This window comes from Canis lupus, chromosome 34 (assembly GCF_003254725.2).
Source record: "Canis lupus dingo isolate Sandy chromosome 34, ASM325472v2, whole genome shotgun sequence".
NCBI lineage: Eukaryota > Metazoa > Chordata > Mammalia > Carnivora > Canidae > Canis > Canis lupus.
Genome location: NC_064276.1, coordinates 17,633,957 through 17,661,472, shown reverse-complemented (window position 1 = coordinate 17,661,472; position 27,516 = coordinate 17,633,957). Strand labels below are relative to the sequence as shown.

Below are 27,516 nucleotides of genomic sequence, written 5' to 3'. Positions count from 1 at the left end.
AAACTAGTTAACACAGTATCTGACTAGTATTCCTTGATAAAACATCTCCCAATTTCTCATTAAAATCCCAGTGAAGCAGGCATTGACTGGAAAATGTCATGAGGGAACTTTCTGGGTTGATGCTGATGTTCTACATCTTGAGAGAGGCTTGGGCTATAAAAGTATATACATTTGTTAAAGTTTAGCAAATGTATGCCAAGAAGGGTGCACTTCACTGTAAGTAAATTTCACACCAAAGGAGAAACAAATATTGAACTCTAAACATAAAGCATGCTGAATATTTAGTCAAATGAGTACTGACTTCTCCAATTTACTTGGAAATACATTTAAAATAACATAATTTGATGGATGGAGAGACAGACATAATAAAAAAATTATAGTAAACTATTAATGATAGAATTATATAGTTTAGATATACACATAGATGTTCAATGTACAATTCTTTCTACTTCTCTATTTGGAAATGTTAATACTGGAAAAAAAAAATACCAGTAAAGACATACAAAAAGATGCAAACCTATATACCACCCTGATAAACCTCAGCCAATGAAGCTAACCTAAGAAACACTAATGACAATCTAAGCTAGCTATACCACCTGAAATGGCAAATCTGTCCCCCCACCCCCCACACGAGGCCCAGAGATAATGTAGTACCAACAAACAGCAGAGTGGTCTCCCTCAGCATAGAGGCTATATTCTCAACTAGTCTTGGCTCTGTACCATCATTCTCCATCTCATCCCATCGATACCTCTCCTCACAATTACACTAGAAGATCACAGCTCTCTGAAAACAACCAACCAGGAAAGGAAAGGCAAACTGTGGTATGCATCATAGATTTTGGGAAGAATCATCCTCCAAAGTAAAATACTAAAGGCAGAAGCCAAAAGAAAGCCTAGGTAGTAGCAATTTATGCTAGATCTTATGGTGGGGTGTCCTCTATCAGTAGTTCAGTACCAAAGCAGCAGCTGTTTATAAGAGACTTTAAAACAAGGTAAAAAAGGACAGATCTTGTGATCTGTACTGCTCTAGTCACCAGTTTATACTGCTTTGGTTATATCAAGGTAAGTCCAGACAATGATCTTTGGAGCCCTGACTTCCGTTTTACCTCGTTTTCTGACAATCTCACAAAATTCACCACTTTCAAGTCATCTCCCTACTCCTGACATGGTCTTTTTGCCAATAAGAAGGAGAGGTTTACTTACCCGTCCATAGGGAAAAGTCATCCACACTTTCAAAGATGGTTTCAATCCAATGACCAGTATCTATGAGAAAAACATATTTTTAATGTTCACCCTATAATTTTCAAATTTTTGGTATTCAGAACCTCTAAAAGTTATGAGTTTCACCTTCTAAATATACCAACCTTTGTTAAGGACGCCATGGCCAATAAGGAAAACTGTGTGATGGGATGATCTTTTAACTCAGGCTTTGAATGGAGAGGCTCAATACAGCAAACTTCACCCTTGGAACCACTGAACAGACATCTAGATTCACATGTTCTCACTCCCATCACTCTCCTGCAAAGGTAACCAAAAAATTCAGAATTGATTTATTGATGATTCAAGGTACTACCATCACTAGAATGGACTACTGCAATAGCTTCCTAACTCCTCTTCTTGCCTCCAACAATCCAACTCCATAGGACATCAGCAGGCTTTTTGTAACATCCAGGTCAGATTTATCACTCTTCTCCTAAAAACACTCCAATGGTTTGCCACTGTACATAAATAAAATCCAAAATCTTTATCATGTTTTCAAAGGTCCTATATGATCTGGCTCCTGCCTTCACTCTTTTCCCATCCTACTACTGACAAAATCATTCTCCAGCCACGACTACCTTCTTTCCCTTTCACTACCAAGCCAAACTTGTGCCCACTTCAAAACTCTTGTGCTTGAACATCCCTCTGCCTGGAACACTTCTAGATTTTTGCATTTGTTGACCAGATTATCATTTGGGTCTTTGCTCAAATGTTACCTTCCTGAATTATCCACAAGTTCATTCCAGCAAGCTGACCGGTCTTACTTTTTCCACAGTATTCACAACTATCTGAAGTTATTTCACTTATGTACTCATTTATTGTCATGTTCCTACCCCTACCCCAACTAGAATGTAAGTTCTATTAGAGTAGCAACTTTGTCTGGTTCACAGCTCCAAGTCTGGTGTCTAGAACAATGCCTAAGCATAGGAGATGTTAGGTAAACAGTAGCAGAATAAGTAAATAATACTTTGTAAGCAATTACTTTAGGCTTAGCTTTGTGAAAAAGTGAGAGAAACATAAGAAACATGGTCCTTACTTTGAAAACTTATGGAAACACAATATGAATTTTACATTTCACTTTTTAAATAACTGCTTTATAAATACTCTCCCATGTATCTAGACAGTCTTTACTCTTAAGGAGAAATAGGGCAATTCCAAGGCAATAAAAACCTTTCTACATCTGTCTGTTATGGTTATAATTAACTGGGTCTAAACCAAAATTAGTGACATACTCCAGAATTATGGTTAACAAGCCTGACAGCTCATGTGAATTTCCTGGGGAGCAGGAGTTCAGAATCCCAACTCAGGCCTACTGAGAGAATTCTGGGTGGCCAGGCCTGGACCTCCAAATGTTCTATAAGGCTCCCCAAGTCATGATAATATACATCCATAACCTATTTTTAATCACATGGGTTTTCCGGACCTCTTCATGTTCAACTTCAAGTCATTAAACCAGAACTAGTCTTTTCATTTCATTTGTCAACAAATGTGCTTTAGTCTCTTACTTAAATGTCAATTCAAAAACAGAGCCTCCGCTGTCATTGCAAATTGCAAGAGTTGGATCATCTGTAAACTAAACAGAGAAGAAATTTACTTTCTTATATATTTTTCAACAACCAGTCAAGTATTAAAAAGGGAAAAAAGTATAACACTTTAAAAATCTAAAAACAAACACATTTAGTAGCATTTGAAATCACCTAGATTTAGTTCATCATTCTAAATATACAAACTTATCCGTATTCAGAATAAAAATGGCTATCTTCAAAAACTGAGGCTTTAAAAAAGCAAACCCATCTTTCATCAGGATAAAAGAAAAATACAAACTGTGACTCATAAAAGCCCTAAAGTTCTCCACTTGGGTTCCTAACATTAACTTTTTCTAAGCTGCTATTAAACTGAATAGGGTATACTAGATACATCTGCAGTTGCCTAGTTTTCAAGAACAAAGACATAGTAAAAGATATTTGCTACCTTTAGAAAATAAACTTGAGTATGTTTTCTGAATAACAGAAGAATTCATCCACTATATTTAAAATAGTTTAACTTTCTATGGAACTATTCCAAATATGTACTGCCTCCTGATCTTCTTTGACAGAGTATACTTCAGTTATTATTACCTACCTGGAAAACTCAAAATAACAAATAATGTTCACAATGACAAATAGTCCTAAGGACTTATGGGGTATGGTAAATGTGAATGCTGTAGGATATAAAACTGAGTAACCTGAGTCACTTAGAGTGACCAATCTCCCCTAACCCCAAAGGCTGGTGAGCCATCCTAAATGGCATGTCTTTGTTCTCTTAGGGACAGTCAAGGTACAGGAAACTACTGTAAAACTGTTCTCCCCACACACAGGCATAACAAAGAAAACCCACAACTTTGCTCTCAAGGTCTCGCTGAGCAATTGCCAGAGTGGGAAGTATACATCTGGAATGTAGGAAAATCAACTGAACTTGCATTTTTATTTATCAATTTTCTACTTACCTGTTTTGTAATGTATTTAAATATGAATACAGTACTACATTTACAGTATTTTTTAAATAAATATACATATATGCATTAAGGATGTAAGCCCATTGCTAGGATATAGGGTTAAGTCTGGAGAACAGTGAGTAAGGGTACTAAAGAGCAAGTGGCCATTGTCAATCCAAGACTGGAAGAATTCAATCATATATATCACTTGCTACCTCTTACTCCAATGTCACAGCATCTGCATGCACCACCTTTATCACCAATCTCAAGCAACACAATGGCTACCACTTCTATGCTTTTAACCTCAGCTGCATTCTTCTCTTGCCTCTCTGCCTTTATCTCTTCTGTTCCATTTCTCTCAAGGATTTTGCTTTTTTTCTGTAAATGAATTGTCCTTTTACAAACACCATCAACAGCTACCATGCATAGTATAAAAATAAATGAGAAACAGATTCTGGTTTCAAAAACTTTCATTTATTAAAAGAGATGAGACATAAACACAAACAACTATAACATGCCATAGGAAAAGAGGTCAAGAAAACTGCCATATTGTTCAAAAAAGGGGAAATTCTACTTTTACTTGTCTTGGTTGTTTTCACTGTTACTAAATGCTTCAATGCTGCTTTGTCACAAAAATATTTTATATAACTAACCTAGATGCAGACACAAACTCCAGATGCTTACAGACTTTAAAAAGCATATGTATGGAATAAGAGAGGTCTGCACAGCTAAGCAACCAAATGTGTACATGATTAAAATCTAGAAGATCTGATTTTAGACTTCCCTAGTTACAGTCCTTTACCTTTTATGCTTCTGAACATGGGCTTGACAGCATACAAAAACCAAAGTTCACATTGTATTTATAAATGAAATCTGTTACTTAAGTTGGTTTATTTTTTTCAGACCTATAGGGAGAAAGCCAAGACTCAAATCTTAATGCTTGTCCCTTAGAGGCCTGAAGGAAAATAAACCAACAGATCTGTTTCTAAACATAATGCAAACCTTGGTTCTTTCACAGCTGGTGCCTTGAACCCCAGGTAACTCCCAACAAAGTGTGACAAAGCAACATTGGTGGACTAAAGGAAAGGTAAAACCAACTTTTTAAATCTCCACATGAGTTTTCAGCAGGGTACTGCCTGTCTGCTGCCAACCTCTGGTCTAGGATCACATCAGTTTACTCTTTCTGCTGCTCTATCTATTAGAGGTCAATCCAGCATGCAGCTGAATGTTTCCAGACTAGCCCAGCTCCAATTCTAGCCTAGGAGAGCATCCTATTGGGATAGTCAAAGAAAACTTCATTTTCCAGGATTCTTTTTATAAAGATATATGCTTAAAAGTGCATACATGAACATAAAAATAAAAATTAACAGAAAAAGAAAACAAAGATATTACCTTAATATGCAGTATAGCTGTTCCTGGAGGATGAGCATCTGTTATTGATCTTAGAAGTTTTCCACTGGCCAAATCCCACATCGTGATCTATAAGACAACTAAATGCTTCAAAATCCAATTTATTGCTCTTTTTTGGACTTAGGTATCCTGCTTGTGGCTGAAATAATCCATCCCTACTCCATAAACATTGCAGGCAAAGAACTATGAAGTTGAAATGTAAATGAAGGTTGCAGATCCATTAAAGCACAGGGCCTTTATTCCATCTTCATCATCCCTTCATCCTGCCAACCTACTTTTTCCTTCAGATTTTAAACTTTGTTCTTATACTGAGAAGTAAAAAATTTCTTCAATGAGTCAATCTCTTTAGCCCTGGTAAAAATTATAGGAGAGGCTCACTGCCAAACAAACTAGTGATGTGTAAGTCAAAAGATGAGAAAAGCCAAAACTTATTGCCAGTTTCAGAAGTAAAAAGCAATTCTAAGAGTTATCCAGAAACACAGTAATGAGAATATAGAAAGCAGAATATAGTGTATTTAAAAAGCAGCAATAATTATCTATGCTACTATAAGGAAGTAAATTTTGACATAACAGCCTAGTTGGTTTGTAAAAGCTACTTACTTATATAGACACACAAATTAAGATATTGAAAATCACAGACTTTGGCTCAGTTGATAACAATTAATAAAAGCTGAACAAAAGTCAGACCGAGTAACATCAGGTCAGCTCTACAGACATGTCACTTTAAAATTTTTGGTCCCTGACATACTGATCTAGAAATACTGGTTTGTTTGCTTTTTTATTTGACCAAACTGGGTAAATGTAACGCAAGTGTATTTTCACATCCAGACACTCATGTACGGAATTCAATGCAATGAATTCCCAAATATCAACCAACGGACCATAATCACCGTATCTGCATTTTTGCATAACAATTGCTTTGTATGTAACTTAGTGCCATCATCTGTCCTACCCACGCTTTTCTCCTAGCTCCAGGGTTATCACACTTAACTTTTTTTCCTCTAAATTTCATTTATTTTTAAAGATTGTATTTATTTATTCATGAGAGACACAGAGAGAGAGGCAGAGACACAGGCAGAGGGAGAAGCAGGCTCTATGCAGGAAGCCCGATGTGGGACTCAATCCCAGGAGTCCAGGATCACGCCGATTAGCAGGCACTAAATTGCTGAGCCACCCAGGGGCCCCTATAATCCAGCATTCTTTATCCATTCATCAGTCAATAGACATTTGGGCTCTTCCCACAGTTTGGCTATTGTTCATAGTGCTGCTATAAACATTGGGGTGCATATACCCCTTGAAATCTGAGTTTTGTATCCTTTGGGTAAATACCTAGTATTACATTGCTGGATGGTAGCATTGTTCTATTTTTAACTTTTTGAGGACCCTCCATACTGTTTTCCAGAGTAGCTGAACAAGTTTGCATTCCCACCAACACGTAAGAGGGTTCCCCTTTCTCTGCGTCCTTGTCAACATCTATTGTTCCCTGTTGTTGATTTTAACCATTCTGACAGGTGTGAGGTGGTATAGAGATACTAGTTTCTTTTAAATTGATTTTAACATTGTTGTATGAATAAAATAAAGTTCACATTTACCTGTCCTTTTGCAAAGCCACAGAGAAGTCTTGAGCAGTCATTGTTGATACTGAGGGCAGAGATGGCTCCATACTGACCTCCAACACTAGTGCTACCCAGACAGAGTCGCAAAGCTTGATTCTGATCTAAAGAAAGCAATTTGCAAAATCAGGTAAAAGAAATGAAAGGAATGAAAAAATATGTATATACTATCAGCTTTTCAAAGACTTGGGAGGTAGCAACAATCAAAAGAATCAAATGATGAAGTTACATTCATTTTAATGTATTTATTGAGCATGTACTAGATGCTGGGCATTGAATTAGATAGTAAGAATGAAGAAAAAAAACCCAAGATCTACAAGTAAGCAGATAGAACCTAACCAAAAAAAAAAAAAAAATCCAGAAGTAATCTTTATCTCTTTGAACAAACCAACTATCTTTCGCCTGTCTCATTCTAAAATTGTATTTCTTGCTTTTTCAGGATGTAAAGTTACAGGGAATGCCATCTTTTAAAGTAGCTTTACAATTTCAAAAATCAAAATTTATTAATTCAGAATTTGGCTGAATTTACATTTATATTATCCACAAAGAAAAGGTCTCCTAGGCAAATTAACAGTGCAAACAAAATTACAGAATATTTAAACTACTTAAGAAAATTATTTCCAAGCATCAACATTTGATATGCTAAAAGCAAATAATTCAAATCTCTACTAGATTGTTATTTAACGGTAACGATCTTGCCTTAATCAGTTCTGATTTTCTCCAGGAGGCAAATATTTATTAAAATTTATTATTTAATAATTAAAAGAAACTCTTCCAAGGCTTCTCCTAGGCAATGCTTATTTTGTGTAGAGTTCATTACTATACCCACTTGAAAACGATGAGATAAAAAATTCAAGTATAAGGCATGCCTACAAAATGTAATTGCTTGGGGAGGAAAAAAACTTGCATTATTTGCACAATCTGGAGTTCTCTGAACTCACCCAGCAATTGTTTATGCCTCCTTTAACTACTTACATGCTATTCTTTGGAGGCAAGTATATCTTACTTCCACTACTAGACTATGTCCTTTCTAAGGGCTAAAATTATAAGTGAACTAACATTCCCAGAATACCTAGCCTGGTGCCCTACACTCAGGAGGCATCTGACAATCATCTGAATAGCTTCCACATTTGCAAATCTTCCTTCTATAAGGGTAAATCTAGTTATTAGAAAGAACCTAAAGACATTCATTCTCAGATATAGCGAATAATACTATATAGACCTTTTGCCCATCCAAAGTGAATACTGTAAGAACATTTTTCTGTGTTCATAAACTGGCTCAAATAACGATCCCCACGTCCCAAAGGAGTTCTGACACAATTAATGGATGCACTGGATCTGGCACGCAGAAAATACTCAATATTTTCTGAAATCATTTTATCTTTTAGCCTTTAAGATGAATATTCAAAAAGGAATAAAATTCATAAATATACAAGGCCAAATGTATTTAAAATGCCATCATCTTTGTTCACATCTAGAATGATTACAATTACGGATTTTTTTCCCCCACTTTTTCCTTCCTTACATACTTTTCCTTCCTCTCTCAATTTAATCCAAATTATTAATATTTCCTTTTTTCTATTTTCCCAACTTTGAATACAACACCTCATTTTATGTTGCTTTACTGAAATTGCCTGCCTAAAATAGTGTTTTCCATGATCCTTATCTTGTCAGGGATGCCTTATATCTTAATTTGCAAACTGTCAAGATAGTATCATTAGGCAACAGCAATATATATATATGTATATATGTATATATGTAAAATACACACTATACACACACACAAACACACCACTACTTTAGGTCATGTGTAGAGGCAACAGATGGAATGAAAGTAAGAGGCCACAGACAGAAATTCCATATCAGCCTTACAAAGAGCCCCATGAGTCTGGGCTGCCTGCCTTCCAAGCACAGAGTAGTGTCTGAATAGCATCCAACTAGGATCTTTTGTAATCTGTGCTTTGAGATACAGACTGTACACAGTTCTGATCCACCAATACTTAAAGACACTCACTACTGCTTTCAGATTTAACAAAGTTCACACTGTAGACTATTTTAAGTATTTTTATAACTCAAGGAGGATAAGAATAGGAAAATGAGGGAATATGATAAAATAAAGGGTACCATCAAGGGAAGAAATAAAGAAAAGAAAGGAAGAAAAACTTCAGGATTAAAAATCCAAATAGGACTCTGCTTTCCTATGGGTCCTATATACTAAAAACTAGCTGCAACAGGGGACCAAATTATCAAGCTCAGTCATTCCTGAAATATATATGAAACTTACATCCCACAAGACTGTGTTAATGAAAACATTCTCAAGTTTTTCTCTTGATTTTTACAATATATCCATTATCTTTATAATGTCTCTTTATACGGTTAAGCATGGTCGTGAGATGACGGACAGTGTATAAAATATACTCTGGTTTTAGCTCCACAAAGTTATTTATCAATTCTTATTAACATACCTGCTATCTATCATACAATTTAGACTAAACTCATAAAAGGCAGAATTTCTGTATAAAGAAGAAACCAGAATCTTATGGAAGAGGTTTCTTCTGCTGGAGTAACTAAACATTCTGTATCCCAGATTATTCTGGACACTTCTGGAAAAAGGTATTTGGTATAAACAAACACAAAACCTCTTCCAAACACTTGAATTCTAAAGTTATATAGAAAGAACAGGAGGACCTAGACAGAAGCAAGAGAGGTTAAACATCAGAACTTTCCATATTGCACTCCTCCAAGGGGGCTCTTGGTTGCCTTAATTTTTAAGGAAAAATTCCATTTTTCCCCACTCTCGAAGTCTGCTTTTATCTATTGCTGGGAGAAACCATTAAATTAGCAGTACATCTAATTTCATTTACAGAGTCCACACAAAATCACATTTGGTTGGCATTGTCAACTTAGTTTTTAAAAAAATTGGAGTGGGTCCTTATAAAGCAAATAACTCTAGGCAAGAAATATGAAATGAGACTATCGTTTTTCCTATAAACTTCACAGAGTTGGCACAGAACTTAAATAAGAAAATGCCTATGAAAAATGTGAAAACTATCAAATGTTACAAATGCAAGGAATTATTATTAATGATAATAAATAGCTTACCAATTAAGACAACTTGAAGCCTAGTTATCACAAACACTGCAATGAATTATACCTATTTCTTTTATTAGTCTATCTTTCAAAGTATACTTTGCTTAGGGCAGATCTCCTCAGCATATTCTGGGCTTAAGAGTAATGTGCTAAATAGCAAAGAAAAGCCACAAGTAATGTATAAAGTCTGTAATAGCCATAAAATCTAAATCTGAACATACTTCAAGAGAATTTCTGCTCTTTCCATATACCAAAATTGACCCAATCCTCTATTTCTTCATCTTTAATTTGTTTTAACAAGTTCCCAAAGAGCTTCAAAGAAGGAAATAACTAGATCCTAGAAGAAATCAAATTTAATCGTGTATATAGAGCTCTCTTATTGCCAGCATTCATCATTTTTCAATACTACTCTTTTCTTACTCTTTGTAAATATTAAAATATTCTTTGAAAAAAAAATATTCTGAGAGACCAAAAGAAGAGGTATTAGAAAAAAAATTTCATTAATGATCATAAAAACAGTAGAAGCACTTTACCTGACCTCCACCTAACAGACACAAAGAATTAAATCCTCATCCCCTCACTGACAGAAGCCCAGGACACAGTGAATTCCCATTGCTAACTGGCTATTATAATTAGTTAGCTGCCTGTGTTCATTTCGAAACCTGCTCATGCCACCATAATGTTACTGGACTTTAAAAACTTAACCAATAGGTAAACTGATAAAACAGAGTGAAAAAGAAAGAACTATTGTTTCCATGAAAACTAAATGAATGTTAATGAAAAAGCTGATAAAGGTGTTTCTTGAAAACCTGTCATGAAATAAGATGTGGACAAGATAACTGTCAAAGATTGAAGAGTTGTTTTGTAAAAATCTACAATTTTGTACACCTCAATTGATTCATAGGTGCCTAGGCTTCTACTACCTCTTTTTCTTTTAATTAAAAGTGCAAATTTTATGTAACTCATTGTTGATGCAGTTTATTACAAAAGAAAAGAGCTTCTGACCTCCAACTGGCAGATAACAAACTCAAAGAAAAGGCTTGGCACTGTATCATAGTATTAAGGAGAAAATGAATATTTGTATATTTTCAGTCAAAATAAAACACTGAAAGTATGCATAGACATAATTTTTAATAATTCCCTGCTTTAACCAGTTTCAATTAGCTGGTTTTTTTTCAGTAAGCATTTCATAAGAAGGCATCAACTGTAACTGACAGTTTCTCTTTCAACACTAAAAAGGTCAAAAGAAAAGCAGTCACTCATGCAAACCAAAATTACTATACCTTTTCCTTTGAATCCATGGAGAAAGATCAAAAGAAAGAGAAAAGCAAGAAATCAGTTCAAAAGTTCAGAGAAAAGACAGGTAAAATTTCAAAAGTCTAAGTGACAACCTTTAGTTATCTCTGGGAATGATACTAAATGTGATTAACAAATTTATGATTACATTCAGGTATTGATTATGAGAAAGAGAAAATGCGTAATATCCAAATCATAGCACAGTAAGTAAATCCAAGTCCAGGAAGTTTGATAGAAATACAACAGCTTCAAAAAGATAATCTATTAAAGTATACTAGCAACCTCCAAAAATAGGAAACTAAGGGCCTTGGAATAGAGACGCATCTTTACAACTATTTGAATTTTTGAGATCCTGTATATAGGAAAGAACCAAGATATATAATAAATATCACATACCTATAATCCATTAAAAGAGGCAACATACATCACCTTTAAGAAGTTTACATTGATCACTATTTGAATGACCCAGGCCCCTATTCCAATAAAGAATCTAATGTCACTTAAAACAAGTATAACTCTTCCTGCTACTCTTTTCCTATGATCAACAAAGATATTTAAATGAGATCAGATTTAACCCAGACTTCTAGACACTTCACAGTATCATTACTCTGCTATTTATTACTGCCATTCAAGCAAATTTTAATCCATTTGTTAAAACTCACTGTCCAAATAACCAGATTTCCACAAAAATATTGAGTAAAAGTTACTAATTGCATGATTAAAAACTCAAAGCATAACCAGGATATTATTATTTTTTTTCTCAAAATGTTCACTTTGGCATATTTCCTTTTCCATGAGATTGTAGAGAAAGGTTACCATTTAATCATATCTACAACAAAACAGTTGATATCTAAAAAAATTAAGAAGCAGGCCCAAGGAAATTAAGAAGACAGTAGCAAGACAATGTACTCTTCTCAATTGTTTTTTGTTTGTTTGTTTGCTTGCTTATTTTTTTATTCATGAGAAACACAGAGGGAGAGAGAGAGAGAGAGAGGCAGAGACACAGGCAGAGGGAGAAGCAGGCTCCATGCAGGGAGCCTGACATGGGACTCGATCCCGGGTCTCCAGGATCAGGCCCTGGGCTGAAGGCGGCATTAAACCACTGAGCCACTGGGGCTGCCCTCAATTGGTTTTATTTTAAATAATTCATTTAATTTGTGGCAGTGGGTTTGATTATAAACAGACATGTATCCCTATAACCTTGTGGTAAGGAAGGGATGTTAAAGAGGATGGAGCTGAGGAAAAGTGAACACTGGCAACTGGGAACAACAACAACAAAATCAACATGCATTCTGCTGACAGATAAACATATACATTATACTTGACTCTGGCTCATCTTAGTTCTTCTATTCTTCATCCATCTTGGAATCTGCCTCCTTTTCTCTCAGGAGAGAATTATTGAGAATGGTGAAAATGCACTGATCTAGGATTCAGTGTTTCTTGATTCTGAACTTGGCTCTGTCTCTCTTAATCTCTCTGGTTCTCAACCACTTCATATATAAAATAAGAAGACTAAACTATAAGTCCTTTTAGGATCCTTTCCCTAAATCCTTTCACTCTAACACCAATTATGCCTGCATAGGAAAATAAGCATTCTTGGGGCACCTGGGTGCTCAGTCGGTTAAGCGTCTGCCTTTGGCTCAGGTCACGATCCCAGAGGCCTGGGATCAAGCCCTGTATCAGGCTCCCTGATTGGCAGAGAGTCTGCTTTTCCCTTTCTCTCTCCCTCTGCCTCTTCCCCTGCTCATGCTTGCTCTCTCAAATAAATAAAATCTTAAAAAAAAAAAAAAAAAAAAAAGAATTATTCTTACACCTGATAGGACAGCAGGCTGGTAAAACTTTCTAAAAGCAATTAAGTTATGTCAATAAGTGTTTAAAATATTCCTAAATTAATTAGGTTATGAAACCTGGAAAAACATGTAAATAAAATGTTCATACCTGGACTTTAAGCAATTCCACCTTTAAGAATTTGTTCTATGGAAGTAATCATGTGCACAAAAATGCATTTACAAAAGATGTTCATTGCTATACTGTTTGTTTAGAAACAACCTAAATGTCTTAGTATAGGAAATGGTTAAGTAAATTATGATGAATTCATTTAAAGGAATACTATGTAGCCATGAAAAAGGATGTTATAGATGAATATATAACTGCACGCAAAGATGTTGATTATGATGAAAAAGCAGATTACAAATTAACATGATTCCACCCATGATTCCATGGGTGTGTGCATACACACATGTACAAAAAAAGATTAGAGGGCCATACAGAAATGTTAGGGATTATTTCTGAGTGGTAGAGTTTGTTATTTTGTATCTTCAACCCATTGTTCATCTAAACTTCCTACTATGAACACATATCAATTAGGAAATAAGGAAAAAAAATTTTTTTTTTTTTAATTTTTATTTATTTATGATAGGCACACAGTGAGAGAGAGAGAGGCAGAGACACAGGCAGAGGGAGAAGCAGGCTCCATGCACCGGGAGCCTGACGTGGGATTTGATCCTGGGTCTCCAGGATCGAGCCCTGGGCCAAAGGCAGGCGCCAAACCGCTGCGCCACCCAGGGATCCCGGAAAAAATTATTATTCAAAGAATCAATTCTAAAGTTCTCTGAAAAGAATTATTTTTGTGTTCCTTCATTCCACCTTCAAACAAAACTCTATTACTTAAATCAATCACCTCTGAAAAGAATAGGTGTTAAAATCACATGATAATTAGGATTTTTAGGATATTTATAAATAGGAATTCAAACCATTCAAACACAGGGGAAAACAACCACTCATATGATAAATAATGATGCAAGGCTAACACAGATCAAATTGTAGTACTGTTATTAAAGTATTCCCAGGTAATCATTATACAATATCCTGTAGATTCCTTACTAAAATACAAGTGTTACTGGGAATCCCATTTAAGAGAGATGCAGAAGACTGAAGATGCAGAAGAGAACATTAAAAATGATAGAAAAGGGCAGCCCAGGTGGCTCAGCGATTTAGTGCTGCCTTCAGCCCAGGGCCTGATCCTGGAGACCCAGGATCAAGTCCCACGACAGGCTCCCTGCATGGAGCCTGCTTCTCCCTCTGCCTGTGTCTCTGCCTCTCTCTCTGTGTGTCTCTCATAAATAAATAAAATCTTTTTTAAAATAGAAAAATATTATCTCATAGTTTTTATTTTATTTCATAGTTTTTAAATAAAATTTTAAAAACCCAGAAGATGTTCTGCTGATAGTACTGAATTCAAAAGCAAAGCAAAGAGTAATAAAACTAGGGTTATTTAGTCTCATGCAGGGAATAAAGAAAACACTGAAGACTATCTCTACTATATAAATAAACGTGGGATCCCTGGGTGGCGCAGCGGTTTGGCGCCTGCCTTTGGCCCAGGGCGCGATCCTGGAGACCCGGGATCGAATCCCACGTCGGGCTCCCGGTGCATGGAGCCTGCTTCTCCCTCTGCCTATGTCTCTGCCTCTCTCTCTCTCTCTCTCTGTGACTATCATAAATAAATAAAAAATAAAAAAATATATAAAAATAAATAAATAAATAAATAAACGTTAAGTTCTCAACTAACAAAAGAATGTGATTATAAGTGAGAAATTTTTCAGATTAGAGATTTACAATGTAAATGATAAAGAAGTTATTGCAGTTTGAGCTAAGAAAAATTACTGAAAAAGCCTGTGAATCTCTTTTCCTGAAAATATTTTAGAATACTTGCTAGGATAGGATTTAGAATAAAAAATCACCACTACCACAAACTGAGGCAGACAAGAGAACAACCCAAGGTCCCTTTCAACTTTATATTCTCTCTGTCTAGGTCTGTAGAGTCAAAATTTAAAAGATATAACTTATACATTCATAAAGAAGAAAATAAACTTGTAATGAGCTACAAAATAAGCTTGGGTCAAGTAATTTTAACAGTAGAACTAGATTTTTCTGTTTTTTTTTTTTTTTTTCACAAGAAAATTAAGTTTACAATTCAACTATTAAAAGATATAAAGGTCAAAAGGATACTTAATATCTACAGTAAGGAAAGTACTTAAAATTTACCAAATATTAAAGCCAATCCATGAGATGTACCCACAGCTATCAGACTGGACACTGCCTGAGAACAAAAGGGAAGATTACATTTTGAGATAGTATGTCAAGAATCTTGAAACAATCCGAGTTGAATTTGTTAGTCTTCTCTCCTCTAGGCACCAGATGACATACCAACTATTATAAATAAGGAGAATTTCAACTAGGAGGTAAGACGGGAAATGAAACTCAGGACATTTTATTTCTGGGAATCCCTCTAAATTTACTCCAAGGGTAACAATATCAAAATATCATATGTTCAACATTATAGGCAAAAACACACCACTTAGCTTCCTCTAAAGCAATTTAAAAAAAATTTTTTTTTCAGGGATCCAGACAAAGTAAAAGGCACTTATGCTACCCAACCAAGAGCCAGCTATGAGGTGTGGGTAAGGGGTGAGAAAGCCTTCAGTTTATTCACAGGAGCCAAAAGGCACCAGAAATATTCAAAATTCAGCCCACTTCCTCACCAATTGACTAACTAATAAGAAAGCTACAGAAGGCAGCTGGAAGTATTCAAGAAAAGAGGGCACTAGTGTGCTTTCAAATATCCCCCAGTTCTCTATAATCGCGCCACAGATTTACTATTTGGCAGGCTTGGCAAGGGAGTTCAGAACTATTAAATGTACTATTTACCACAAAGTGATTTCACCAAATGCTGTTTTCCACTCCCTTATAACCAAAGGGAGGCCAAATCACAGAAGGAGCAAATTTACTTGGGCACATATAAATAAACCTGGAAAAGGCTAATCATTATTCCATTATATGCTTCTCAAACAAAAGCCTGAAGAATAACAACACACCAGAAAGAAAGAGAACATTCAATATGGAAAATTTTTAAACCTGATTACTGGCAGTAAATGACTTATGAATTTATTATCATAATAATTTATGCAATAACTTTGAACATTAGAAGAATATATCTAAGAAAATCCAATCAAAGAGAAAGCTTACCTTTAAAGGATTAAAGTATACTTACAATTGCTGTAGGCAAGCCAGCATCCACTTTGTCCTAAGTGAAATTAAAAGAGCATTTGAAATGATATTCTCATTTTTAAACAGAAAATGATATAAGCCCCTCTCTTTGCATATACTTTGATCCAAATCAATTCAGACAAGAGGTGGAACCTTCATTTTTGCCCCCAACTAAGAGAAACCACAAAAGTTGCACATAACAACAAAATATAAAGAGCATAAGAGTGGGTCATTTTATTTTACTAACTAACAAATGCTTTAGGAAAGGTACTAATTATAAATGAAAACACAAAGGAAAAGAGGGAAGAAGTCCCACTTTCAATAATGTGAATAAACTCTGTTACGATAGCAGTACATAAAGATTTTTAAAAAGGGAAACATGGTAAAGATATTTTTCCTCTAAGCTTCCTATCAAGCAGATTATACAATAATCCCTCAATAAAACCCAAGCAGGGTGTATTCAGTCGGTCCTCAAGCACAAGAAAATAAAAAATTAAGTCCACAGAGTAACTGTATGACCTCGGGAAAGTCACCTAACTCTCTGGGTATTAGTCTCCTCATCTATTAAAGGAAACAGCAACTACCTCAATGAATTGTTTTAAGGATCAAATTAAATGTAAAGTATCATATAATTGTAAAGGTACCTATTTGATGTTTCTATAGCTTTAAATAAGGGCTTACAACAATTAGCACTGTAGCAGCAATAAGCTTTCATATACATATATTACACTATTGGATTCTCAAACTGCAAGAGACAGATAAAACATGTATTATTCTGATTTTCCAGATTAAGAAAATAAGTTTTAAAGAGCTTAACTGACTTGCCCAAGATTATTCAAGTAGTAGTCAAACTATGTCTCAAACTCAGAGCTTCAGTTCCTAGGCCAGCCTCTTTGATATCATTTCTACATTTCTGTCTGTCCCTGTCAATGTGGTGAATTAATTGTTAGAATCTCTAGGAAGACAGAATCTGTTTTATACAACTTTATAGAGCTTCCTGGGAACTAATTAAAAAACTTATTCCAGAGCATGGGAATATAAGGAAGAACAATCACAAAGCTGCTATGTTCAATGTTCTAGATAGTAAGATATCCCCAACCTTGTTTGGATATGTGTGTGTAAAGTATGCAACATGCTTGACAATTAAGATGCATGCAAATAAACATCTGATAAATGATTGCTTTGTGTCCAGATAGAGAAAAAGAATGAGAGAGCAATGAAGAACATAAAGTATAGTTCAAATGGAACCTGAATAATGAAATCAGAAGTCAGCTTACTTTAAAACTAAGAAAACAAACAAGCAAAAATAAAAATAGAAATAAATAAAAGCAAAAAAAAACAAAAACAAAAACAAACAGATGTGGAAAGCACTTTAGAGATTACAGAATCTTAGTACTGGTGTTGCAACATCATAGAGCAGTGATTCTCAAAAGCCAGGCTACGTTAAAATAATCTGAGATACCTATTAAAATGCAGATCCCTGGGACGCCCGGATGGCTCAGTGGTTAGACATCTGCCTTTGGCTCAGGGCGTGATCCTGGGATCCGGGATCAAGTCCTGCATCAGGTGTCCTGCATGGAGTCTGCTTCTCCCTCTATGTGTCTGTCTCTCTCTCCCTCATGAGTAAATAAATAAATCTTTAAAACTAAATAAATAAATAAATAAATAAAATACAGATCCCCATGCTACCCTACTAAAGATGCCAATTCAGTATGTCTGGGGTGGTGCCCAGGAATTTGCACTTTAATCAGCATGTCAGGAGATTCTTACACATTGGACACATTTCAGAAAAAAACTGCTAAAGTGTCTCTACTATCTTAGATGATCATAAAAGTAATAAATACTTTTTAAAATTAATTTTAAGTAATTTAAAATATAGTCATCTATCACAGTACTTTCATTTGCCATTGAGTTGTGAATGAAGTTCACAACCCCAAAAGTTTCATCTCTCCTAAGTGTTCTCCATGCATGGACACTACAAAGCCGTGATGAACAAGGCCCCATGCCACCCTAGGAACATCACTATCCACATGGCTGAAGGCATTACTGAACATTTATTCAGGAGATACCCCAAAATATAACTAGCTTTGCATGTTAATAAACCAACCATCATAGAAAAGCATACAATTTAAATTGAGCTGGTAATCCAAAATTAGAAAGGCAGAGTATGAGCACTGTCACAGGAAAAGCAGTTTTCATTTTAACAGACCAAAGGAGCTCAGCCATAGCAATGAAATAAGAATAGAATGCAAACACTCTGGGATTTATTAGAATTTTTCCCTCCTCTTCAAGAGGGAGAAGAAACCCTTTTAAATAACAGATTTATCTAATCAATGTTCAGTGTCTGAGTTTTAGTTCAGTCTCCATTATTCAAAATATTTTTAAAACTGCACAGGTGGGTCAAATGACTGTTCTGGTTCATCTTGATCTTGAAAGGAATGAATTTCATCACCTACATAAGGATTAAATTCAGAAAACGTCATGGAAATGTAATCCTCAACAGGTGGTTCCCATTCTAGCAAATCTGAGTTACTCTCCACCTAAAAGAGGAAGGACAATTGCCCAGGTTCCCTCCATTGCTTGACTATCTATTTAAATTGACTCCATGATATATGAGCTGGGTCAGGGTATACCAATTGCCCACAGAGAACACTTTCTTTCTTTTTGCTTTTTTTGTTGGTTTGGTTTGGTATGCTTTCTACAACAAGAGCTTTCTCTGAGAAATCTGACAATTGCAATGCAGTAATGATGTCATGATACCACTCCTATATAAATCTCTTACCCTTCTGAAAAATCAAAACTTTGTCCAAACTGAGTTTGCAAAATACCAATTAAACTCCATGAAAACATTAAAAAAGTCAAAGTCCCTGGGATATGAAAATGTCATCATTGTCATCATGATCATCACTATTACTATATATAAGATTAACACAATAAATTCAGAAAACTAAAATTGAAAAAGACCACAAAATATTATATGCTTTGAGGTCAAAGGAAAATTTGATAACCCATACCAGAATCAGCATCTATTGTCTTAGTGATCTATTAAATATTTTTGCATCAACCCAGTGCTCCAAAAAATTTTCAAGACCAGAGATACTCTGTTCCAGCCATTATACACTGGCTATACTCACCAATACCACCTCCGTTTCACAATAAAACAGCACTACAGCTGGAGCCAGAAACCCCAATTTTGAGTAATTGTTCTGCTATCTCCTAACCCAATGATGTAAGACAAGTTAATATATTACCTCTCTGAGCCTCTCTTCTCATTTGTAAAACAGGATATGGCTTTCCTTACTTTCAAAGTTGTAAAAGTAAATAAAATAAGGGACATGAAAAGAGTTTTGTGAATTACAAGAAAATCACTCAGTTGTAAAAAGATTCTGATCAATCATTTCTCCATATGAAAAGACTAAAAAAACAAGCACTCTAACTCAACCAAATACACAAGATGGCAACTAAACTGAAAAGGAATTTAAAGAAAGGGCAGATAGTGTTCCTTTTAGGCTTGCTGCCATATTTCATTTAGGCACACCAGAGACTCTGAGCAGACCTTTATTTCATGGCTGCACTAATTTCTACGTCAAGATGTGTAGCCATGTCTTATGAGTCAAAAACAATCACACAAAACCCATGAAAGCCAGATTCTATTTTTTTTAAGCCTCGGGGCCAAGAGAAGTGCTGTGCTTTGTTTTATGCTCATTCCTACTTCATTATGCCATTGCAGGTTACAAAGCTGGGGAAGAGAACAAAATACTTACAGCTGCAGACACTATCTGGGCAGAAATTCCCTTCAAAAGTGAATGTCGCATAACTGACCCATGGAGTGAAAAAGAATCAGGTAATTTCTTCTTCCTAAAAAGGGGCGGGAATGTTTAAGAACATAAGAAATTTTTTTTTGAAAAAGCAGAGTTTCAAAGCTTTAAAAGACCAAAGAACACATAAAAATAAGAAATGCAGAAAACAACACTGAATGTAATGTTAGCTCTGCTTGCAAAGAGGTACAAAGAGTCTAACAGTCCTACAGTAAGATGCCATCCTAAACCCATCTTGAGCCTCAGAGAAGCACAAGCAAGAAAGTGTATAAAGCCACCATTCCTTTTTCAACAATTCAAACTGTTCCTTGACCACCTCTTGAGGCAAGAGGTTCCAATAACCAAAGGTTGCCTATCCTGCCCTACATGTCTACATTACCTCTACCTACCTTTTACCCTTGCCTTTCTTTCTTGCCCTCACATCTTTAACTGCTCTCTCTCATTCTTCCACCAAGCACCTCAAATTCCCCACCCATTATTCTTACTCTGCTGTGCCTAACAGCTCCTTTCACTTACCCAACTCATCATCATACACAAAATGATTTTTAATTTTTTACCAAACACTGAGCACCTCCTCTATGTGACTAAAGTATGGGCTCTGGGGAGACAAAAATAAGAAAGTCAAGGTTCCTAGTTTCAAGGACCTCACAGCCTAGCTAGAGGGACTAAAAAGTAACTTACTCTTAGAAGCTAAATGTTAGAAAAGAACAAAGGATAAAGCACTAGAAATAAAGAGGAGTTTAATCCTATTCATAAGGGGGATAAGGGACAGCTATAGAAAAAAAGAGGTCTGATCTGGCCTTGATGGATAACTAGGAGTCTGGCAGGCAACAAAAAAAGCACAAACAGAAATATGAAGATGTAGGGATGCCTGGGTGGCAGAGTGGTTGAGCCTTGGTCTGCCTTTGGCTCAGGTCATAGCCCCAGAGTCCCGGGATCAAGTCCTGCATCTGGTTCCCCACAGGGAGCCTGCTTCTCCCTCTGCCTGTGTCTCTGCCTCTCTCTCTGTGTCTCTCATAAATAAATAAAATCTTAAAAAATATATTTAAAAGAAAGGAAATCTGAAGATGTAAATGTGCACAGGGTGGGGGAAAGGGGAGATCCAAGTACACAAAAAGCATGGACCAGGAGAATGGGAGTGGGTGCTAAGAGATTAGGTCAAAATGGTAAGTAGGGTCCAGACAGACGCTATGCAAGAGTTCTGATATTAAGTAAGGCAAAAAAAAAAAAAAACATATGTTTTGAGTACAGCTGACACACATCAGTTTCAGGTGTACAATTTACACATTGTTATGTTCACTACAAGTGTAGCTACCAGCTATCCTGTTATATCACTATTACAGTATCACTGATTGTATTCCTAATGCTGTGCCTCTTATTCCCGTGACTTATTAAAAGTCATCATAACTTTGAAGCAGGTGGAGATGAGATGCTCAAAATCATTTAAGTTAACATAGTTCCATATAAATTTTAGATTTTCTATTTTTGTGAGAAGTTCCATTGGGATTTTGATGGAGACTGCATTGAATCTACAGATGGTTTTGGGGAACATGGACATTTTAATAATAGTAATCCATGAACATGGGATATTTTTCCATTTATTTGTGTCCTCAATTTCTTTCATCAATGTCTTATAATTTTCATGCACAGCTCTTTCACTTCCTGGGCTAAACTTATTCCTAGGTACTTTATCATTTTTGGTGCTACTATAAATTGAATTATTCCTTCTTCAGATATTTCATTGTTAGTGTTTAGAAACACAACTGACTCCACTTAGCCAAAGCAATCTTCAAGAAAGAAGAATAAAGCTAGAGGCATCACAATTCCTGATTTCAAACTCTATTACAAAGGTGTAATCAAAACAGTATGATGCTGGCATAAAAACAGACAGAGAGACCAATGGACCATAATTGAGAGCCCAGAAATAAACAGTTGTATACAGTCAACTAAAATTTGACAATGAAACCAAAAACACTCAATGGAGAAAGAACACAGTATCCAATAAATGGTGTTGGGAAAACTGCATAATTACATGCAGAAAAAACTGTACCCTTATACCACTCACAAAAATTATATGGATTAAATGGATTAAAGACTTAACTATAAGACCTAACCCATAAAACTCCTAGAAGAAAACATAGGGAAAAAGTTCCTTGACATTGGTTGTGGCAATGGATTTTTTGTCTATGTAACCCAAAGCACAATCAACAAAATCAAGTATAAGTAAGACTATATCAAACTAAAAAACTTTTGCACAGCAAAAGAAAATCAACAAAATGAAAAGACAACCTATGGGATAGTAGAAAATATTTGTAAAAGGTTTATCTGATAAGGGGTTAATATCCCAAAAAGCCCAGTCATCCTCCCTTATCTGCAGTTTCACTTTCCATGGTTTCAGTTACTTGTGGTCAACCACAGTCCAGAAACAAATGATCCTCCTTCTGAAGTATTGTCAGAAAGTCCATAGTGTAGCCTAACCCAATATCATGTCTATGTCATTCACCTCACTTCATCACATCACTAGGCTTTTTATCATCTCAACTCATTGCAAGAGGGTGAGTATAGTACAATAAAATATTTCAAGAGAGACCACGTTCACATAACTTTTTATTACAATACATTCTTATAATTGTTCTGTTTTACTATTGTTGTTAATTTCTTACTGTGTCTAATTTATAAATTAAACTTTATTGTAGATATGTACAGGAAAAAAGTTTATATGGGATTTACTAATATCTGCAGTAATATCTTCCAAGACTCGAGGTCTTGGAATGTATCCCCTGTGGGAATGGGAGACTACTGTATAAGGAACTCTTGTAACTCAACAACAAAAAACCCAAACAATCTGAGTAAAAAATAGGTAGAGAATCTGAACATTTTTCCAAAGACGACATACATATGACCAACAAATACGTGGAAAACTGTCTAGCATCACTAATTATCAGGGAAATGCAAATCAAAACTACAATAAGATTTTGCCTATTGGAAAGGCTATTATCAAAAAGACAAGAAGGGGCATCCCTGGGTGGCTCAGCGGTTTAGCGCCTGCCTTCAGCCCAGGGCGTGATCCTGGAGTCCTGGGATCAAGTCCCATGTCGGGCTTCTGCATGGAGCCTGCTTCTCCCTCTGCCTGTGTCTCTGCCTCTCTCTCTGTCTCTCATGAATAAATAAATAAAATCTTTAAAAAAAAAAAAAAAAAAGACAAGAGGGATGCCTGGGTGGCTCAGCAGTTGGGCCCCTGCCTTCGGCCCAGGGCGTGATCCTGGAGTACCAGGATCGAGTGCTGCATCGGGCTCCCTGCATGGAGCCTGCTTCTCTCTCTACCTGTGTCTCTGCCTCTCTGTGTCTCTCATGAATAAATAAATAAAATCTTTAAAACAAAACAAAAACAAAAAGACAAGAGATCACAAATGTTGGTGAGGATTTGGAGAAAAGGGAATCCTTGTGCACTGGTAGGTGGGAATATAAACTGGGGCAGCCAGTATGGAAAACAGTACGAAGTTCCCCCAAAAAAATTAAAAATAGAACTATCAAATCATCCAATAATCCCACTTCTGGGTATATATCAAAAGAAAACAAAATCACTATCTCAAAGAAATATCAGCGCTGCCATGTATATTACAGCATTATTCACAATAGCCAAGATACAGAAATAATCTAAGTCCACCTTCAGACAAATGGGTAAAGATAAGTGGTCTCTCCCCCCCACACACACACGTTATTCAGCCATGATAAAGAAGGAAGTCCTGCCATCTGTGACAACATGAATGGACCCTGAGGGCATTATCCTACATGAAGTCAGTCACGCAGAAAAAGACAAATACTCTATGATCTCACTTACATGTGGAATTTTAAAAAGCTTCTAACTCATAGAGGCAGAGTAGAATAGTAATTGCCAGGGGCTGAAGAGTGAGGGAAATGTGGAGATGTTGGTCACAGGGTACAAACTTCTAGTTTTAAGATGAATAAACTCTGGGGATCTACTGTATATAGCACAATGACTATAGCCGAAAATAACATGTTATATGCTCGAAAGTTACTATGAGAATAAATCTTAAATGTTCTTACCAAAGCAGAAATGGTAGTTATGGAGGTGATGAACGTGTTAACTAACCCTATTGTGGTAATGATTTCACAACACACAGTGCAGAGGACAGTGGTCATGGCATCTACCTTTTTATCAAAGAATCACACTGTACACATTACATTTACCCAATGTTATATGTCAGTTATATCTCAATAAAGCTGGAAAAAAAAACACATTTATGTATTTGTAAGAGATAGTGATGAACAGGTTAACATATTCCAGCAATGGTCCCTATCCCACAAGAGTTGACAACCTAAAGAAGACAGCACTAATACAAGCAAAATTTAAGAAAGGAAAAATACACATGACTTTATCAACATTAAAGCTACACATGAATTTAATAAAGTATTTACATTATGCTTCCTCCACTTCTCTTTCCTTTTCATGTGCTCTCCAAGAATTTGGAAGGTGAAAAGCAGCCAAAATGAAGTTATTTAGGGTTAGAAGTCCTTTTCCCAAATCTTTAATCATTTTGTGATTCTCCTCTGAACCCATTCCAAGGGAATGAAGGAATGCTGGAGCTGACCTTAGAGAGTGGGAAGAAGGGGATGGGGAGTACAGGGAGCACAAGGGTGGCGAGGTAAACCAAACTCCGTTGTTTCCACTACAGATACTGTGCTAAGTTTGATTCATGCTCCCTTCGAGAACTCTACTGCTTGTGGGGGGTCCCTTGGCTGTTATTATGGCTTCTACTGGTGGTGCAGAGGACAGTGGTCATGGCATCCACCTTTTTATCCTCTCCCCTCAACAGTGCCAAAACCTTTAGGGTCTAACAAGCATATTATTTCCACCCAAGTGGGCCTTCTATTTCCTATACAGGGCTTTAGCAGACCATACTACACTGTAAAGAAATATTTACATTTTAAGTGTTCAGTATTTCAGCCATATACAAGTGCAATTCAAATGCTTAAAAACAACAACAACAAATGCTTACCTTTTTAGGTTGGTCCTGTCACCACTATCTGAACTTGCCACAGAGGAAGTATCATAGGAGTGAGAATCAATAGTATCAATGTTTAACAACGTAGGATCCTCAAGAACAAAAGACTCATCTTCATCATCAGTCTAAATTAGAAGAATGGATCAATAAATTCACAATTCCAAATACCATTATAATACCTGCCAGACAGGCATTAATGGGTTTCTCTAAAACACTCACATGCTTATTTCTGCTTTTGTCTCTTTTCCATGCATTGTTATTGACCAGAGAGGCATAGAAGAGAAAATTAATTTTCAACTCTAGATAGATCTCTGTCTCTACAAAGAATTCACTCCAAAAACTTCTTCCTTGCAGCAGGAAAAAGCAGGAGCAGTTATTCAAATTATTCTTAGCAGCAAAATACTTGAAATTTGAACCTCTATAGATGCTTACCTAGTTAACTAACAGTCAGTGGCTAATTAGAAGAAAACAAATACCACCTTACTACAAATAGTATGCCATAGGAAATGTGACAAACAGAAGAAATGCATTCTAGGTTTGAAAGCATCTGCAACACAGTGATTTCATAAAATGGATTTTGTTCATAAAAAAGGAAGTAGTCCTGGAATATACGGGCAGGAGTTAGAGGTGATCTTAGAAAGATAAGCTAGGACCCAAATTGTAAAAAGCCTTATGTTCCATTAAGACAAGTGACAGCAGGGCCCATGTCCTCCTTGTCTACTACTATACTCCCTAGTGCCCAGTACAATGCCCAGCATATAATCAGTATCCACTCATTTAATGAATTAGGGTACTATATACAGTAGGTAGTAGGAAGGCAACTAAGATGTTTAGGAAGTAGGCATACATGATGGGAACCACGTTTTACAACAATAAATGGGGCAGTAGGAAGATGGATGAGGGGGCTGGGGGAAACTGAGGCAAGGAAACTATTATGAACCAGTAAGAAGGTATGGCAATGTCAAGGAAAAAGAGGAGAGTGGAGCCTAAGAATACAGCAGAAGAAGTCAAGAGAAGGAATAATGAAAGAGATGTTACTGAGAAAACCCAAAGTCCCTGGTTACCATCTAAATGACGGGGGCCGGGAGGTGGGGAGGTAAGGGAGAAATCAAAGAGAATTCCAAGGTTTCCAGCTTGAACAACTAGACAAAAGGTGATATTCCCGAGATAGGAAAGCAAAGAATGTAAAAATAGCAGATAAAGCAGAATGAGGAGTTTAGCTTTGAACAGGTTGATTCTGGGCAACAGACATTAAAGAAAAATGCTCTGATCACTCTCCTCTTTCAGCCGGACTGTGTTCTGGCTTACCATTCCCAGTGACACTCACCAGAGAGCAATCTCAACTCATTACCTCCATTCTCTCCACCACTGCTTGCTACTAACTACTACCTCTGCTGGAGGTGACAGCCAAATCCACTGGCCTATTTTCAGTTAGCATGCCCTTGTCCTCTAGAATTATTTAACACTATTGACCATTCCCTACTTCTTGAAACTTTCTTTTCCCTTGGTTTCCAGTATATCTCTTTTCCGCTACTCCTCCCAACTTACAAGACCTCTTCTACCTGTAGTGTTCTCTATTTTCTCCTCAGCCCAACCTCTAATTGATACTATTCCCTGGGATTATATTCTTAGCTCTCCTCTCTTCCAACTCCATACGCTTCCTGTATGAACAAGCTAATCCATACCCATAGCTTCAAGTACCATATCATGCTAATGACTCCAAAAGCTGTATCTTCAGTATCAACATTTCTCTTGAGGTTTAGGCCCATATTTCCAACTGCTTTTCAAATATCTATGTACACATGCATCTATTAAGAACAAGGTCAGAGGGACGCCTGGGTGGCTCAGTGGTTGAGTGTCTGCCTTTGGCTCAGGGCATGATCCTGGGGTCCTGGGATCGAGTCTTGCATCAGGCTCCCCACAGGGAGTGCTTCTCCCTCTATCTATGTCTCTGCCTCTCTGTGTCTCTCATGAATAAAAAAAATAAGATCTTAAAAATATAAAAAGAACAAGGTTAAAATTAGCAAAGAGAGAATGTCTCTTGAGAACTGTACAGAGTGGAACAACTTCTGTAGGGAAAGGAAGTAATTCAGAAATTAGAACTGCAGCACTAAGGCCATAAGCAAGAGGGTCAATCAGTATTTTATCTGATTTTTCTTAAGCAGCCTGGGGATACAATTAAAGAAAACAGATCAGTTAAATTAAGTCAGGGTTGAGGGCTTACAGAATACATGAAAGAACAAGTGGAGGAAAGAAGAGAATTGAGCTTATTATCAAGAAGGCTGAATTTAAAATTACTATCTAAAAGATAATAATAAAATAAAGTAACTATCTACATAGCAGAGATCAATTTTTCCTGCACTGATATGCAAAATCTACATAATCTTATCAAATTTCAGTGTGTATGTCTGTGTGTGTAAACTAATAAAGTGATTCTAAAATTTACATGGAAATGCAAATTTACAAGAATAAGCAAGGCAATC

At 36.2% G+C, this 27,516-nt stretch overlaps 1 protein-coding gene across 1 annotated transcript in view; it reads right to left on the bottom strand.

The window, feature by feature from the left end:
* The window catches only part of VPS8 (VPS8 subunit of CORVET complex), a 268,885-nt gene that overhangs the window by 224,362 nt on the left and 17,007 nt on the right, over nt 1–27,516 (bottom strand). The window contains 9 exon segments of the mRNA XM_025451499.3: nt 1,204–1,263; nt 1,365–1,518; nt 2,766–2,833; nt 5,126–5,212; nt 6,736–6,860; nt 15,187–15,241; nt 16,193–16,225; nt 19,953–20,046; nt 25,028–25,158. Coding sequence (XP_025307284.3) covers nt 1,204–1,263; nt 1,365–1,518; nt 2,766–2,833; nt 5,126–5,212; nt 6,736–6,860; nt 15,187–15,241; nt 16,193–16,225; nt 19,953–20,046; nt 25,028–25,158 — 807 coding nt within the window.